Source organism: Giraffa tippelskirchi, chromosome 5, assembly GCF_054371585.1.
Source record: "Giraffa tippelskirchi isolate mGirTip1 chromosome 5, T2T-mGirTip1v1.2.pri, whole genome shotgun sequence".
In the NCBI taxonomy this organism is placed as follows: domain Eukaryota; kingdom Metazoa; phylum Chordata; class Mammalia; order Artiodactyla; family Giraffidae; genus Giraffa; species Giraffa tippelskirchi.
In genome coordinates, this window is record NC_137279.1 from 186,392,672 (window position 1) to 186,407,500 (window position 14,829).

Below are 14,829 nucleotides of genomic sequence, written 5' to 3' on the forward strand. Positions count from 1 at the left end.
GACTCTTTACCTACTGCGCTAAGAGGGAATTGCTCTGGACACATGGCACCCGATTTTTCAGTTGAGCCCTTGGGGAGGGACAGTAGCCTTCGGGTCTCCTTGGCTTACCTTCCCTGGTGGCGTGGAAACTCTGCCTTTCAAACTATACGGCAGTGGCAGTCAGGGCCCTAGTGGTCTCAGGAGACCCAGGTTCAATCCCTGGCTCGGAAAGATCCCCTGGAGAAGGAAATGGCAACCCATTCCAGTATTCTTGCCTGGGAAATACCATGCAGTCCATGGGGTAGCAAACGAGTCAGACATGACTTGGCAAGTAAACAACAGCAGTCTCGGTAGCTCTGTGTAGTTTCCATTCCATAAGTGGAGGCTAGACATAAGAAGTGAGCTCCCATCTCTCAGCGGTGCTTGTCTCTAACTTAGCCTTTGCAACAGGTAGTTGGAGCCAGGATGAGAATTGCTAATACTGTGCTCTTTCCGGGAAGCCAGCCCTCTGCCTGGCAGCCGAGGGGAGAGAAGGAGGCCTGTGTTCTTGGCTCCCCTCATCTGAAGTGCTGGCTGAGCTGGGGGTTGGGAGAGAGCAGATCAGGGCACAAGTCCTATAGACTCTCTGTTTTTACATTTTTTAAGGTTTGTTCTTAATACTTCTTAAAGAAATGTTACTTAAAAAATGGTGTTGAAAAAGTAAGGTAGCAGTATCAGAGCAGGGGGAAAATGTAAATTTTTAAGTATCAGTGAAGGATATTAGGCATTCAGGGGTCCGAAGATGTCCCAAATACCCTACTGTTTGCTTCTCACTTGGGAGAGAGTTGTTCAGAAAAGTGTGATTGACAACCTTCAGTTCTCTGGGCAGTACAGGATGTTGGTTGAACTGGAAAATGCCCTGAGGCAGTGTTGATGGAGTGATGGGATAGTATTTCTTGTGTACAAATAAGACTTAAGGGAAATGATAGCGATCTGTCATGTGAAGGAGACTTAGATTTGTTCTGCATTACTCCAGAGAACAGACTTGTGAATCACGAGCAGAAAGTACAGTGAACTATATTTTGGCACAAAATAAAGGAGGATTTCAGAGGTGCCTGTTAGGGGAACAGGCCATTTCAGGAGGCAGTGAATCTATTCTTGGTGCTGGCTGAGTTTCTGCAGAGGACTGGCGATTGGTTCCTGGGTACAGTGGGGTGATACAGCAGCTGGGATTTTAGACAACGACAGTGGTTGCTAGCTGATTGCATCAGAATTACAAAAATATGCAAATTCTTTGGCTTTACCTTTGGCTGTTCATTGAACATGGGGGCCAGGGTGTCTCCGTTGTCACAGGTCTTCTGAGTGACGCTGCAGCTTTGATAGGACTTTCCAAATGTGTCGTTCCCTGTGGAGAGGAAGAGTTCATTTGTGCCCCACTTTTCCTACTTAGTACCCCGTCTTTCTCTCTTAGCTCCCTTCTGTACCCCTCTCCTCCCGGAGCACAGGTGCATGTAAGAGAAGTGCCCCTACTACCCACCGCTGGGCAGAAAATGTTGAGGGTTGCTTAGTATGTTGAGGATGTTCATTAGTGTTGAGGGCACTTGTTTGGAGAGCTGTCTGGTAACATCAGTGACAGTTTAAGCTGCTTTTACCCTTATCCCATCAGTTCCAATTTTAGAGATTCCTACTGAAGAACCTTTCTATTTTGGCAATTTTGTTTTGATCCACACACACGTACTGTTTTTATTATCTGGTTTGTATTTGGTTTTTGTTGTTTTTGTTTTTAAGAGCCATAAGATGTGTGAAAATTGAGTGAATCTTTCTCTGGCCCAGAAAGACCAAGGGATTCCCTTAGAAATAATCAAACTTTTGAGAACGCTAAAGTATACAGGACTCATGTTTACACTTTATTTTAGTCCATAATTTTAAGGGATAGGAAAAACAGAATTATATCGATTAAAACCAATTTAGCACTCATGACTAGAAGCCACAGCCTGGTTAACTCCCTTTCATGAAAGACGTATTGAAAACTGTGCCTGGCATCAGCTACCCACCTCTGCTTTGCCTTCAGAAATCTTGTCCTTAACCCTTCCACTGGAAAACAGGGTATCATGTCCTTATTACCTCCTTGGATTAAAAACTTAGTATTTTTTTGTTTCATTCTCTCTCTTTATGGTTGTATATTGGAGTGTATATCAGTGGCAGGTGTAACAAATTTGCAGTTTCATCAGAATAAATCAGATAAAAGTGTGTTGATGTATTTTGGGCTTCCCTGGTGGCTCAGTGGTAAAGAACTTGCCTGCCAGTGCAGGAGATGTGGTTTCAATCCCTGGGTCAGGAAAAACCCCTGGAAAAGGACGTGGCAACCCACTCCATGATTCTTGCCTGGGGAATCCCATGGAGAAAGAAGCCTGGCGGGCTACAGTCCATGGGGTTGCAAAAGAGTTGGACACCACTTAGCGACTAAAACAACAATAATATTGATGTGTTTTAAGTTGTTTTAAAATAACCTTGTGACAAAAGAAAATTAAGTAAAAGAAAAAACTGATTGGTAGAGTAGTCATGTAAAAGGATCAGAGAAGGAAATTTGAAGTGAATGTTGTAAATGGAATTGGGGGAAGCATGAATGTTCTGTCTGTACACAATGCATCATTGCCGCTCTGTTTCCTGTCCGTGTGTCCTCATGGACTCTTCTGCCTTCCTTTTTTGCTAGCTTCCCTCTTCTTCAACGTGGGGCCAGCAGTCCAATACAACAGCATGTCAGTCCCAGGCAACGCTATCATTGGCTGAAATCCAGAAACTAGAAGAGGAACGAGAACGGCAGCTTCGAGAGGAGGTAAATTTTAAAAGTGATCTAGACAATCGGTGATTCAGAATAGCCAGTGTGCGTTCTGTATTAGTGACTGCTAAAGATAAATATTGTTGTCAGAGTTGCCGTGTATCCAAATTAGATATTTATTTTTCAGCTCTTTAGAACTTGTACGATGGTCACTAGCAAATATGAAGGATCTAATAGGAATAACATTAAGATTGGGTACAAAAATGTTCGGTTACCTTTACCAAAGCTCTTGAGAGAATAGCTCAGAAACAAAAGTTACACGGGTGTTTCAGAATTGGGGGTGAGTTTTGTGCAGATAGCCTCTTATAAATTTGATGCTTACAATGCAGAAATTTTTTTCTCTAAAGTGTACTGGGGTCTGACTAACTTAGAAAACCTTAAAATATGACAGAAATACAGTCTCTCTGCTTGTTTGTCTATATCCTGTAGTTCCTCATTAGGATAAAGAGGATACAAAAGAGTGAAGGGGTCGGGGGTAGGGGGTGGCAGAATGTAGTTCTTGACAGAAAGGAAAAAATGAGTTAAGTGAAATGGTCTGGCTCAGCATACCACTGGCTGAGTGCCATCCGCCCGTCGTGTATTTGCTGCTCATGCGGATATAGTTGAATCTAAAACAGACAAAATTCTCTCCCTCCATAAAGCTTACCTTTAGTTGAGGGGACAAGGACAAGAAAAGACATATGGAGTTCTAGAAGGCAATATGTGTCAGAAAGAAAAATAAAGTGGAAAGGGGCATAGGGAGAAGGTTTGGAGTTGGGGATAGTATTGGTGGTGGGTGGCAGTTGATTGTCTAGTTTTAGGTAGTACTGACTGGGAAGGCCTCTCTGAGAAGGTGGCATGAGGTAACTGAGTCTTAAAGGAGGTACTGCGCGTGGATATGATTTGAGGCAGAGCAGTCAGTTTGTTTGAGAATGCAGGCTGTCATTCTGGATCTGGGTGGTGTGGTTCACTAAAGGCCATGAAAACTGTGCATGTTCACTGTGTAGTGTGCATGACATCACCCAGGAGGTTAAAAGCTTTCTTCGCCTTAAAATTTACCATATTTCCTACCCTCTTTCAAAAGAAAAAAGGCTGAGCTTTCTCTGAAATCATCTCTCTTTTCTCAAAAGTTAACAGCTGGATGCAGAGCACAGTGTAGCTTCCTCCTCCAAGGCTAGAAATTGTTCCGACAATTGTGGTCTCTGCTAAATAAAAAAATAATAATAATGGTCATCAGAGTTGGAATCACAGGTCTTTTCTTCATATTTTTGTCTGTTAGAAGTTAATATTTGCCTTGTATTTTCATTTGATTTTCTTTGAACAGTTAAGTCTGCACATGCTTCAACCAGCAGATAGTATCCAGCAGTTCGGTTTCACTCTCTCCCTGGAGGTGTCCTTTCCAGGACCCTCTAACTTGTTCAGATCTGAACACGCTTGGCTTGCTGCACATGTGCTCTGTTTCTCAACATTTTGTCATCTGCATGTTGTCCCAGGTGGCGCTAATGGTAAAGAATCCACCTACCCGTGCAGGAGACGTAAGAGACGAGGGTTCAATCCCTGGGTGGGGAAGATTCCCTGGAGGAGGAAGTGTCAGCCTCCCTTCTTGTTTGGGAGAATCCCGTGGACAGAGACGCCTGGTGGGCTGTAGTCCATGGGGTCACCCAGTCGGACAAACTGAAGTGACAGCACGCGCACATATTTCTTTCCATCTCGTTCTCTATTGTCCTTTGTGATGGAATATTTTCTCAATCTTTTCTTTCAGTCCTTCTATTGAACTTTTAATGTATGCTCTCTTATTTTAAAGTTCTGAGTCCATATAGTGTTCCCTCTGAAGTGTTTGTGTTTATAGTCTCTTACTCTTGTTTTACTGAATACAACATCTAACCTCTAAGAATAATACTTACTGATCACTCCTATTTTCCCTTGTTTCTGTTCCAACAGAATTTTGTTTGTTTGATTTGGTCTTTGGCTTTCATCTTTTAGGCTGTGTCAAGTGTCTGTGGATCCTGGACTGTTTGTTCTGATTTAGGAATAAGGCACTGAGGAGCTGTTGGGAGGTTCTGGTGCATGTGGCACCTTGCTGGGCTTTGCTGTGATGTTGTCTACAGTGGTTTCTTCTGTTCACATCCCACCATCTGTTGGTATCTGTAGGTGTATTCTCTTGTGCTAGGTCAGCTTTCTTGTAGAATAATCCACTTACCTGGTTCAGCCTCTTTAAAAAGGAAAGTTTTAATTTTCTGCTGGGGAGAGGTGAGGGATAGCTGCCAACTATGTTGGGTGGGGAAGGTAGTCGGGGTCTTAATGTTGCTTTTTACAGACTTTCAGCCTGTTTTCCTTTGTTTGAGATACCCCTGCCTGTAATCCTGAGCTTTCTGTATGAATTGACCTGTTTCTGAGCTTCCTTTACTTAGGTGTCAACTTACTGGGCCTGTTGTATTGGCCGTCTTTATTTGCCCACTTTCCAGCTTTTAAAAACTTTTCCGTTCTCTTTGTCCTTAAAGTTTATGTTTTAGAAAAAAATTGTTTTTGTCATTTTGATAGGACTTTGGAAATAAACACATTACATTTTTATGCTTAACCAGAAGTCCTGTTTAATTTTTAAGAAGTAATTCTTAATTTCTTTTTATTCTCCTCTTAGTACTTCTGACTGTTTACATCTTTATTTACAGCAGAGGAGTTAACGGTTAGGTGTTTAGTTGCTTCCCAGGTGGTGCTAGTGATAAAGAATCCACCTGCCAATACAGGAGACGTAAGAGACACGGGTTTGATCCCTGGGTTGGCAAGATCCCTTGGAGGAGGGCATGGCAGCTCTTGCCTGGAGAATCCTATGGACAGAGGAGCTTGGTGGGTACAGTCCATAGGGTCACAGAGTCAGGCACGACTGAAGCGTCTCAGCACACACACTATATATTTATGTTCCATTCAGTATACTGGACATTTGTAACTATTTTAAAAACTGGAATCCTGAGGTAGCTTCTGTTGTGCCTGCAGCAGAGGCGCCAACAGAGGGAATTGATGAAAGCTCTGCAGCAGCAACAGCAGCAGCAACAGCAGAAACTCTCGGGCTGGGGGAACGTCAGCAAACCTGCAGGCACCGCGAAGTCTCTTCTGGAGATCCAACAGGAAGAGGCCAGGCAGATGCAGAAGCAGCAGCAGCAGCAGCAGCAACAGCAGCAGCCAAACAGAGCCCGGAATAATACGGTGGGTCTGTCTTCCTGAGCAGTTGCTGTGTGGGCTGGCGGTGTGAGTTACCTGTGCTGACTTTGATGTGCTCTCTTTTCGTCTTTTTAATATTGTTAACTGTAGTTATTTGTCTCTTTTTCTTTAACAGCATTCCAACCTGCACACCAGCATTGGGAATTCTGTTTGGGGCTCTATAAATACCGGTCCCCCCAACCAGTGGGCCTCTGACCTAGTCAGTAGTATCTGGAGCAATGCTGACACTAAAAACTCCAACATGGGATTCTGGGATGATGCAGTGAAAGAGGTGGGACCTAGAAACTCAACAAACAAAAATAAAAACGCCGGTCTCAGGTAGGGCTCAAAGTGATCGACCTGTGTTCCTTGGTGGGTTGAGGGAGGAGGAGCATGTGAGGAGTATGATACTGGGTGGCCAGAGAAAGGCAGTTATTTAGTTTTTACTTACTTTCACCTGTTTCCTGGCATCTGAGGTGATAGTTTGATGATTGTTTTTCTTCCCTGTGGAAACACATTCGTGTTATTACTAGCGGCTCCTTTGGTTGCTGGACATGGAGTCTGTTGCCTGTCACGTGGTAACCACTTAATATTTTTTGTTACGGCTGTTGAATATTTCTCCAAGGTAGTCTCTATAGATTCTAGCATTTTCTCTAAAATTGTAAGTTAGAGTATTATGAACACTTAAACTGTTTTATTTTTATGATAAATTTGTTACATCTGACATTCATCTTTCTTTTGTTGAACAAGCATGGGTTTTAATGTTAAATCATGAACTCAAATCCCAGCACTAGCACTTACTAGCTGTGTGACCTTGGGCAGGAGGGAACCTCTTTGAGCCTCAGTTCCCTCATCTGTAAAATGAAGATAACAATAATAACTTCATGGGTGTGGTTGTAAAGGTTAAGTGAATACATGTGAAGTAGTTAGTAAAGTGCCTGGCACATAGTAACTACTTAATAAATGGTAGTGTTGTCAGAATATTTCTTCTCGATTAATTAAGGGCTTAATGTGTGATGAATAGGACACTGAATAACATGTTGAGCATCTTTGCCAGGCACTGTGCTCTAGGCCTTTGCATATAATATTTTTATTCCTTTTAATAACCCAAAGAAGTATTAGTATCATTTTACAGATGAGGAAACTGAGGCTTAGCAAAATTTAAAATCTTACTGACGGACACATGAGAAGAACTTAATAATTTCTCTGAAGAGAAGCCCTGTATTCACAAACTAGAATGTATTAACCAAGGCTAGATTTTAATAGGTATTGAGTAAACTCCCCCACCCCCAACCCCAGTATTTCACTTTTTTTGGTTTTGGGCCTTTGTTTGTTTGTCTGTTTGTTTTCATTTTCGGAGCCAAGAATTGGATTGCTGGACGGCCATCCAATGTTGCCAAGACGTTATCTGTGTATGGTGTTAGAGTATGATCGTAATAGTAACAGTTCCTGGGAATATAATACCACCCTATTGTTTTGCTTTAGTAAATCTGTAGGTGTGTCTAACCGGCAGAGTAAGAAAGTAGAAGAAGAAGAAAAATTGCTGAAGCTCTTTCAGGGAGTAAATAAAGCCCAAGATGGATTTACCCAGTGGTGTGAACAGATGCTTCATGCCCTTAATACGGCAAATAACTTGGATGGTAAGAACTGGGGAGGGAAACCCAGCATGTGGAATGGCAGAGCAGGCGCCACAAAGAGTTAGGAAATTGAAATGATGGGCCAGCATTCAGGAGGTGAAGTCTGATGGAGGTCAAGTCCTGCACCTACTGTAAGAACTTGACTCTTTTACAGCATTACTTGTGAGAAAAGTTCTGTAATACTATACTGAACTAGGTTACCAGTGGACACCAAAAAGTAGCTGCTATTGCAGGCTGTCCTATGATGGACAGGGCAGAAGAGATCATGGTTCTGTCCTGCTCATTTTTGGGGGGGCATCGCCAGATGGACAAAGGAGAGTAACTGCTATACTGGGGACATAGGTCAGCCTGCACGAGAGAAGACTGAGGTGACGTGAGAATTTTCCCTTCCTGCCTTTGGGGGCAGGGGTGGGAGTCGTGACAGAGCAGGTAGCCGTGCTTTGTATGGGATAAAGCTGAGACCTGTAATGTATGCAAATGAAAAGGTTGTGGTGCAATTTGAAGCAAAAGTTGCTGCTTGTTGATTGTTCACAAAGATTTGTCTGCCTGAGATGGAAGCGAGTACTTCCCTCACCTGCAAATGTTCGAACAGAGACCAGTCAGCTTGGTGTGGACGGGATTCCCATAACTCGTGGGCTTTGCTGAACTAGTCCATCTCTGATGTCTTTTCTAAAACCAGAAACCTTCTTTTAAAAAAAAACAGAGCAGGAAGAGAATTGAAGGGTTCCTTGGCAGCAGTGTGACAATAGCTGATGGTCAGAATAAGTCAGAGAAAGCAAGAGCGAAAAATAGTAATGGCTACCATCCATTAAGCACCTACCGTGTACTAGGCACTTTCTAGGGGTTAATATGTGTTATCCTAGTTATCTTAATTTTGGCCATAAACTTACCTTTACAATGTCAGTGATGTTATCCTCATTTTATAAATTAGGAAACGGAGGCTCAGGATGGTTAAGTAGCTCGTCAAGGTCACACAGTGAGCAAATTTCAGAGTCAAGTTTTAAACCCATGTCTGTCTAACTCTGATACTTGCACTTTTCTCCTGCACCACACTGCTTCATGTCGAATTTTCCTGTGTAAACAGAGGTTATTTCAGTGAAGTGAAAGGAGGCTGCAGCTGTATCTTCAGTATCTGTCATGGTGCCTGGCACACACCGTGGCACTTAAAACATACTGACTGAATTTAAAGAAGAAAAGAAAGGAATCCCCAGATTACTTTAGTCTTAGGCAAGCAATTGTTTCCATCAACATAACTTAGTTTCTACCAAAATAACATTTAGTGAAACAAATACATGCATGATATCTTCATCTCTGTGATATTTCAGATGATTTGGGGCATTACAATCAGAGTGGGGTTCCCCCCCACGACTACAGAGTAGGTTAAAGAATATTTAGTGTAATAGCTGCATGCCTTTCCAGTTTCCATCATTCATGTCCCTGTTAGGTGTTAAAATATATTGAAGACTGAACCTGATCTCTGCTGTGTGGTATTTCATTGTTACTTTCTATGTCTTCTCCCCTCTCGTGTTACAGTGCCCACATTTGTTTCTTTCCTGAAGGAAGTGGAATCTCCATATGAGGTCCATGATTACATTAGGGCCTATTTAGGAGATACCTCTGAGGCCAAGGAGTTTGCCAAGCAGTTCCTTGAGCGCCGTGCCAAACAGAAAGCCAACCAGCGGCAGCAGCAACAACAGCAGCAGCAGCAGCAGCAGCAGCAGCAGCAGGTATGAAGCAGCAGTGGGTGCAGTGCCCTGGTCAGGGATAGTGTCTTGAAAGTGGAGCCAGAGAAATGAAAATGTAAAATACTACTACCATTTTTGTACATCGCATGACTGGAACCTTTTAAAACCACGTAGACTTGACATTTTCAAGTTACATGTCCTGAGACCTTTGTGAATTTCCCAAATAGAAAATATATAACCATTCATTCACTGTTAGGCATGCCAGCCCCATTTTTCTTGGTTCATATAAGTGCCTCTGTCCAATTGCAAATGCCAACTTGTCATAGACGCATAAATTTGGTTTTAATAGTTAAAACTCACCAATGTTAACTCTCTGAAGCTCCATATCATTTGTTCCCAGTACTGACAATACTGTACCTGCCAAATATCTCATACACTGTTGATGAGAATGTAAAGGTATAATCAGTTCTTGTTATTCTTGGGAGTTCTCTTCTGTGAACTTGATGCCAACACAGAATTAGCAAATGCTGAACCATTGCTCCTAGCAGGGTTAGGTTTCTGTGGACCTGTGTTACAGCATTTGTATCAGCTGGTAGCTTTATTCTGTGTGTGTTTCTATTTAAGGATGCCTTATTTAAATACATCACTGCTTCCTTAATACTGAACTCACAGCCAATGTCACTATGACTCGTGCCTGAATAAAGCTTACCTAACACACACATTTTCTGAGGCACATCACAGCCTTTGGGCCCTTTAGAAACACTAGACAGTGCTTGACCCTTGGGAGCCATTTTAAACAATGAAATCACCAACAGCAACATGACCGTAAATAGACCATTCTGACGCTCCTTTGCAGTATGAGAGCTGAGACAAGAAGGCAGAAAATATTGCCCAGTTCTGCCTCAGCTGGAAACGTGTATCTTGGGCAGCTCAGTTTTTCATTGCTCTGTAGACATGCATATTCAGGGTGACGACAGAAAGACTACAAGTAAGCAAATTCGCAGATAATGGAATCCATGAATGATAAGGATTGTCTTTACAAGTTTTCTGAAAAACAAATCTGTCGGGACTCATGGAGAGGCTTCAGAATGTTTTTAATCTTGTAGTTCTTCTACTGGAGGTAATGTTTGTCATAGCACACTTTTAGGAATGTGTAGGGTATAGAGAAGTATAGGGCATAAAATCCTTTTGGATAGATAGGGCTAATGGATCAATTGAAGGAAAATGAAAGATGTGAACACAAACAGCCCCAGGAAAGATGTTTTAAGGAATCAAAAGAGGAGACACCGTGTAGCAGTACAGAAGTCTCTCTGCGTTTGTGAGAGGGCCGCCTCTGCGCGCACAGCCAGGCTCGTCCTCCCACCGGGCTCGCTCCACTCCGCGGCCCCCCCCCGACCCGTACAGTCACCTAGCTCAAGAACCTGATCCCAGTTTAAAATGAGTTGCTCTCATAAGAGCAGCACGTAAGTGTTAATGGCTGGTAGACCATTAAAATATGTGAATAATATTTTGGGAACAGATCCCTTCTGGGATTGCTGATAGGGATAAAGTACATGACATGAACTTGGTTTGGTAATGGGCTGCCAGCCGGTCTATAGGCTGTCCTCTCTGTCCTGAGGCCCAGAGAACAAACGAACCTTCCACTTTCGAGTAGGTGAGGGGTGTAAATTGCCCGAGAGCAAATTGCTGGTGGTTAGTACAGATTCCATGTATGTCTGGAGAGTTGTTTGGTTTTTTATTTCATTTTTTGCTGTGCTTCTTCTCTAGTTGCAGTGAGCGGGGGCCCCTCTCCATTGCGATGCACAGGCTTTCTCATTGCAATGGCTTTCTCATTGCAATGGCTTCTCTTATTATGGAGCACAGGCTCTAGGGTGTGCAGGCTCAGCAGTTGTGGCTCCCAGGTTCCAGAGCACAGGCTCAGTCCTTCCACAGCAGGTGAGATCTTCCCGGATCAGGGATCGAACCTGTGTCCCTTGTATTGGCAGGCGGATTTTTTACCACTGAGCCACCAGGGAAGCCCCTGGAGAGGTTTTGACAGCTGTGCTGTCCCAGCAGTGTGGCCACCTGGAGTCCCCAGGATGGGCCTTGTGGAGACACACAGCCTAAGTGGGTTGTCTGAATCTCAGTGAAGGGAAGAAGGTGGCTCAGTGGACTGCTCTCAGTTTCATTGTTACCAGAATCCATGGTAGGCTTTCTGTTTTTAAACTCCTCCTTGGTACGGTGAGGCCAGGTCAGCCATTTTCTGAGGGTGGGCCAAGCTTGTGTCTGCTGTGTAATCTCAGTAGTGCCGTCTTGTGTTACAGGACTCTGTGTGGGGGATGAACCACAGTGCACTCCATTCAGTATTTCAGACCAATCAGACCAACAACCAACAATCCAATTTTGAAGCTGTACAAAGTGGTAAGAAGAAGAAAAAGCAGAAGATGGTCCGAGCAGATCCTAGTCTATTAGGTGAGCACAGGCCTGAAGTCTTAGCTGGTTGTTGGGGGTGGAGTATATGCAAGTCCCATGGTGGAGGGTTTTTCATGAAGGGAAATTTTTCTTACAAAAAATAAGTTTTTTTTTTAGCCAGTTCAAAATGAATAGTATTTACTGGGCATCCCTGCAAGAGCTATGCGTCACCTACTATAGGGAGTAAGAAAAAATATATTGTATGATGCCTTATATTTTAAAGACTTTTTCATATCTAACATGAATTTTCCTAAAAAACTTTCAGTTTAGTTTGAAAATAATGCTAATGGGGAACAGTAAATGTTTAAAATGTAAAATGCTGATTTGCGTAGAAGCAGACCATAATCGAATCAGATGCTCAAAAAAGAACCGATATTTGTTGATGTTCACTGTATAATATTCTCAGAATTACCCTGCATTATGAGGCGATGTTCCAGCGTTAACAATAGTAAACCAAGGCCTAGAGGATTGAGAACGCTTCCCAGAGTCACTCAGCGTTTAGCAGTGCAGCTGGGGTTTCAGAGCAGGTCTGTTTTCTCTTCACTCTTCTGTGTTACCCATAGCTATTCTTTTTTTCCCCATGATTGTTCTTACCCAATGTTAGGGACCAGTCAGCTCTGCAGAAAAGATGACACTTGAATTGGGGCTTTGAAAAAACAGGAAGGATAGGGTATGGTGTTTCTGGAATAACAAACATCATAGGCAAAGCTGATGGGCTGCCTTTGTTTCTTAAACTGGCCTAACAACCTCACCGACAAGGATGAAATTAAAATTATTCTCTATTCATGAATGTATGCATGAGCTGTTATAAAACTGTGTTGTCTGGAATAGAATGGTTATATTGGCAAAGATGGCAGGTTGGGAAGTCAGGCAAACCCGTTGGAGGGTGCAGTATAGACCAGGTGAAAGATACTGGTGGCCTAGGGTAGGGCTTTGGCAGTGGAGATGGAGAGGAGTTAGATGGATTTTGGAAAGTTAGGGGATAGGCTTGGGCAAGGAGAAAGGAAAGATTTGGGCAGCAGGATGGAAAGAGTTGCCCCTTTGATAAAATGATGAGCCCTGGCAAGTGGAGCAGGCTTGCGGGGAGAGGACATGATGTTTCAGTGTTGGTGGACCGAGCGTCAGGTGACAGGGAGGCATCATACGGAGGTGAAAGAGCTGACAGCACAGTGAGAGGGTAGACTGCTCTGCCCTTGCTGGGATCCATACTTCAGAGGTTTCCTGCCCTGGAGAAATGAATATACCAGTAACAAACCTAGCTTTGAGCATTGCCCCTTGGAACTGTGCTCTGCAGGCGGGCTTTGGAAACCTAGAGGTCTGGCGCAGTTTTGTTTTCTTCTGCCTGTCTTGGAAGGTTATGTTAAGGATGGATGGATCAGTCCAAAATTTTGTCCAATTTTGACAGAAATAGATGAATTTAGATTTTAGAGTGTTTTTCAGTTCTGGTTGTGAGTTCTAGCTAAGAATCTCCCACTATTTAGCTGTGGTACTTGGCTAGGGCAGTAGGGGTAGGTTCCTCTGAAAATGAGGTATAAATGTTTTTGGATTAAATATTTGATCTGACCCCATTGTAGACTTAAGACAGAAAGGGACTTAAAATCCCCCTTCAGGGGAATGAGAGGGAGGTTGTTCTAGGATTAGAGTTTTAAGGATTATATATCTTGAAAGGGAAGGAGAAAAATTAAATATACAGGAAGTAAAACTATTCAGAAAATACTGAAGAAACTCACTTGGGTGGGCTCTTGCTTATATACCATTTAATGAGAATTTTTGCTCAAGTAAACCTTCTGGAAATTCCTCTGATAATTTCTGCCCCATACCTACTAAACATTTTTTATTATTTCTAATTGATATATGCCTTATTGACTTGCAGATTAAGAAAAATTAACAAATATACATCAGTCACAAGTTAACCATGCACATAATAGGAAAACAAATTCAAATTTGACCCCATCATATCCATTGAGAAAATGGTCACTGATCAAAATAGCATTTCGCTTCTAAAACAAACCTTCAGAACGCGCCCAGCCGCATCTTAATGCTCATGTCCTCCGCTGTACTTGTGTTTTCCTCTAGTTTTTCAAGCTGGCAAGTGGCCATTGTGAGCCAGCATCCTGTGCTTGGATATGAGAAATATACACACAAAGTACCATTTTCCACCAGTCATAGTTTTCTTACAGAAACAGTCCCCCAAACCTTAAAGTCATGTGAGAGAGAGGCTGTTCTAAACCTGAGAGAGTGTGGTCGTTAGTGCTGGGCGTACCGGGCCTAAGTCCCTGTTTGCATTGCTTGGGGTCTCATGACTCCCCAAAGCGTCCCCCTTCTGTCGGGTGGGGAGGAGTGCCCTCCTCACTGGTTTTCTTGACAAGTAAATGAGACCACATCTGCTAAAGCCAGTCCAGTAATCATTCTGTTATAGCAATGAATGCTTCACTGCTTTTGGGCCCCAGGCTTCTTCTCCCAGTCCTGTCTGTGTATGACTAAAATAGTTTGTGGTTTTTTTTGCATTCCCACTTTTATTGCAAGTAGCTCATTTTGGTTTTATCACATTTCATTTGTTCTCGAGATACATGTGCAGTCAAAGAAGAACCTGCTTTGGAGCCGAGTAATAGTCCGTTTCATAGACTGTTCTTGAGGGTTTACGTTTACCTAAACAACTGTAATTGTCAAGTGTGAACACATGAAGCCTTTCATTATTTTCAGGGAAAAGTCCTGCAGGTTATGGGAGCACAGTTGAGGGGTAGAACTCAGGGTGGGGTTTGGGATCCTAACCTCTTCCAATAGGAGGCCTTGGAAACAGCTTGTACCACAGCTTCCTTGATTAAAAAATAGGCATGTTTATGTTTTCAAATGAGGATATTTTGGAGTCAAAATGTAATGTAATTAAACTATTTTTATTATGTAAGACATTTTTGTGTATTCTTGGTACATTTAAAGTGTGTATTTGTTTGAAAACTTGAATGTTAAAGGACAAAAAGGAGGGGGCAAAAGCTCAAGTAATATTAACAGAGCTGCTTTTAGACTGGAGAGCTTCGCCTGTTTACTTTTTGGTACTCAAACAGCAACTGAGACAGTTTGGGGTTTC

General features: G+C 42.8%; 1 protein-coding gene across 50 annotated transcripts in view; it reads left to right on the forward strand.

Annotated features, from left to right (window-relative positions):
- GIGYF2 (GRB10 interacting GYF protein 2) overlaps positions 1-14,829 on the forward strand; it is a 137,317-nt gene that overhangs the window by 112,211 nt on the left and 10,277 nt on the right. For 18 of the 50 annotated variants that reach the window (XM_081490981.1, XM_081491002.1, XM_081490988.1 and 15 more), the window contains 6 exons: positions 2,672-2,794; positions 5,768-5,977; positions 6,108-6,310; positions 7,457-7,611; positions 9,142-9,335; positions 11,597-11,744. In XM_081490981.1, the coding sequence (XP_081347107.1) occupies positions 2,672-2,794; positions 5,768-5,977; positions 6,108-6,310; positions 7,457-7,611; positions 9,142-9,335; positions 11,597-11,744 (1,033 nt within the window). Of the gene's footprint in view, positions 1-2,671; positions 2,795-5,767; positions 5,978-6,107; positions 6,311-7,456; positions 7,612-9,141; positions 9,336-11,596; positions 11,745-12,150; positions 12,272-14,829 lie in introns of all 50 variants that reach the window. The other 32 variants (XM_081490971.1, XM_081490973.1, XM_081490972.1 and 29 more) reach the window with 9 other exon arrangements.